Genomic DNA, 3097 nt, shown 5'->3' on the forward strand with positions numbered 1-3097 from the left:
TCTTTAAATACTTTTTTACATATATTTACAATGCTAATTCTCTAAATCTTCTTTAAACATATATTTTTAACAACTATCTGAAATAATCATAAGGATTTACAACGACAGTAATCTTTTTACTTCCTTGAGACATTCATCTGCTTCTAACAAAGACTCATTGTCTTCTTTACTTTCAGCTATTTTTTTTCCTCGTTGACAAGATTTTTTAGCTTCATCATATAAACCTTTTTTTAGAAGCACACTTCCTAAATTCACGTGAATTGAACCCAAGTCAACCATATCAGGTAAGTTTTCCCCTAAAAATATTATGTAGTATATTATATGAGATTAATAATTATAAAAGTTACAAGTATATTGATATTCATTGTGATATCTTTTACCTATTTTTACTGCGGCAGACAAATATTTAATAGCTTCATCATATTCTTCTCGTATACAACAAATTGTTCCCAAATCATTAAGCAGAACAACAGTTTGTTCGTGTTCTTCACCATTCATTTTTTTACATATATTATAAGCTTGAAGGAGATAATTCAAAGCTTCGGTATATCGAGATTGTGAAAGTAACATTCGCGCGTACCAATCAAAAGCTATACCCTGTAGCAACACAGCGTCTTTATTATCAGGATCTTTTTCGATGTGTGATTTCAAATTTTCCATACAAAATATATAACCCTGCTCTGCTTTCCTGTGTGAAATAAAAAATATATATCTTATATATAATATACTATAATATACTATAATGTACTAATAACAAAAAGGAGAAATATGAGTTAATTAGAAATATGATGGTTAATTATTAAAATTTAGAATTAATTCTGCTTTTTATATGTAATCTTTTAGAATATAAATCTTTAATTCCACGCCATGCTTTATAAAAAAAAAAACAGTAAAGTTATTGAAGATTATATTGCTTACTTTGGCTCGTTAAGATGTTCAAACACTTTGGCCATTTTCAGGCTTATATGGATGACTCGCATGTCATCTTCTGTGGCTCCATTCGACATTAGCCTTTGCAAAACTGATACGAACAATTGCTCTGCTTTGCGATATTTTCCAGTGTCGAAAGCAAGATTAGCCATTACATCATAGATGTATGTGACAGCATCATAATGTTGTACGGTTTGTGCTTGGCGTAACGCTAAGTGTAGCATTTGCTCTGCTTTATCATATTCTCCCTTCTATAAAGGGAAAGCAAATGTTGCTGAAACTGTATGAGATTCAAATGAAGATTCAACCCCTCTTAATATCGTTTCATCATAAACATTTATATATATTAAAAAAATATTTATATATATGTACGAATATTACATGTAATATATTTATATATATTTAAAATATTTATTCTTACATAAATATTAAATACATAAGATAGTCTCAACATATACATATATCTAACCTGTATCAATAATACGGATCGTTTGATCGTCATAATGACTTCCGGGACTTCTTCGTCGGTATCTTCGATACCAAGAAGATAATTGAAAATTAATGTAGGCAACGATACTGCAAGGAGCATCCTGGATTTTCTGTCCTGCGACTTGTGACTATCGTTGAAACGATATCTTTCTATCCTAGCGGTAAATCGCGGGAGTTTCACAAAAACATTTTTATAAACATGTACATTACGTCGAGTATTCACTCCGGAACGAATAAAATTAATATTTGGTAGAACGCATCTCGACATATGCGATATCGAATTCAGACGGTACATTTTGACAATCAGGTGGACTAATGTCAACACCGTCAACACATCGCAACGTAGCACCAGCTGATCATCAGTAGCAAGTGCACTTTCAGACACTTCGTTCTGTGTTCTGCTCGTTCTGTTCCATGAGATGCTACAAATGCTTTGAAACATTTTTTGATTGGTCAATTAGTGAAACTTCTTCTGGTTGGTCAATTAAGAATATGTCAATAAATTTTTACCCGCCGTTTCCGCCGTTGTTGCAAGTGAAATTTTTCTACAAATAACCGCCGCTAGTTATTTTGTCTAAAATACCAATGCCGATATATTTGATTATATTTAATGTAAAAGTCTATCATGACTAGATCAGTAAGGTTAGCAAAACAACGGTCGGAAATAATCATAAAAAAACATTTCTGACATAGAAATCAAATTATAAAAGTTAATTTTGCAACTAATTGTTATAACATTATTTTAATTGAAAATAATCTTAAATCAATAACAGTATTAGCGAAACAGAATTTTATTAAAACAAGAGTATGACATGTATATATTTGTTTCATTAATAGTGTTATTGAATTAAGAAAATTAATTTCAATTAAAATAATGCTGTTGATGGAGCCATTACGTGACATTTGCATTCTGACAAGTGAGATATGTAATTAAGCTTTTATCTATAATCTGCATAAGCTCGAGATCATGTATTTTATTGAATCTTGTTAACATCGCCTTAAAAGTGAGGTTATATAACCTGTGTCGCTATGCGATAACTTTAGGTCTGTTTTTTATTCCTGCACTCATCACTGAACTGGTGCAATAAGTTGAAGTGAAACAAACGTATATTTGTTGTTCAGAGACATAAAAAACAAACCTTATCACCAAAGTAGGTAAGTAATGCTAATGACGTCATTATCTATAAAACGATAACTTTACGACTCGGTATCCTACTTGCGTAAAAATGGAAAGAACTATTGTGATGCGATTATCCATTAGCTTTGCTTTCAAAGACAAATTTTTTGGGAAATAATTAAATCACTGGAAGATTTAAAGGTGTCAGCACTAATCATTCCATTTAATTTCAAAACTCATCATCGATAAGATACTCGCGCCATTTTTACGTGTGGACTTTTTGGCTTTTTATCTCAATTGGCCCCAATCTCAATTAAATTGTAATTTCAATTTGGCTAATTAAGAAATTAGCGAAACTGAAGAAATTAATAAAATTAGATTAACTGGCTTCACTACATCAGTTTGTACTTTTATTTATTGTTATCATCGAGATATACATATCCCAGACAGCACAGAATATATTTATATGATAAATATTTATTAATATTCATTTTTTGAAATGCTATATAGATATTTTATACATATTTTATATAAAGCTTTATTCGAAATATTATTAAAATA

The 3097-nt window shown here is 30.2% G+C and overlaps 2 protein-coding genes across 2 annotated transcripts in view; one reads left to right on the plus strand and one right to left on the minus strand.

Annotated features, from left to right (window-relative positions):
• Positions 1–52: 52 nt before the first annotated feature.
• Ttc19 (tetratricopeptide repeat domain 19) lies at positions 53–1714 on the minus strand. The gene is made up of 4 exons (XM_018515556.1): positions 1400–1714; positions 919–1181; positions 381–688; positions 53–296 (listed from the first exon to the last, which is right to left on the minus strand). The coding sequence occupies exons 1-4, from the start codon at positions 1712–1714 to the stop codon at positions 97–99; spliced, it is 1086 nt and encodes a 361-aa protein (XP_018371058.1). The 3' UTR covers positions 53–96.
• A 590-nt stretch (positions 1715–2304) lies between these two features.
• Positions 2305–3097, plus strand: part of LOC108766331 (transmembrane protein C9orf91 homolog) — a 10101-nt gene continuing 9308 nt past the window's right edge. The window contains exon 1 of the mRNA XM_018515547.1: positions 2305–2574. The gene's annotated coding sequence lies outside the window, so the exon portion shown is untranslated. The remainder of the gene's footprint in view (positions 2575–3097) is intronic.

Source organism: Trachymyrmex cornetzi, unplaced genomic scaffold, assembly GCF_001594075.2.
Source record: "Trachymyrmex cornetzi isolate Tcor2-1 unplaced genomic scaffold, Tcor1.1 scaffold579, whole genome shotgun sequence".
NCBI classification, from domain to species: Eukaryota; Metazoa; Arthropoda; class Insecta; order Hymenoptera; family Formicidae; genus Trachymyrmex; species Trachymyrmex cornetzi.

Coding starts and splice junctions, on each gene's coding strand:
- Ttc19 (XM_018515556.1), bottom strand. CDS start 1,714: ATGTACCGTCTGAATTCGATATCGCATATGTCGAGATGCGTTCTACCA. Junction 1,182..1,399: donor GATCCGTATTATTGATACAG/GTTAGATATATG, acceptor TTCCCTTTATAG/AAGGGAGAATATGATAAAGC. Junction 297..380: donor GTCTGCCGCAGTAAAAATAG/GTAAAAGATATC, acceptor TAATATTTTTAG/GGGAAAACTTACCTGATATG.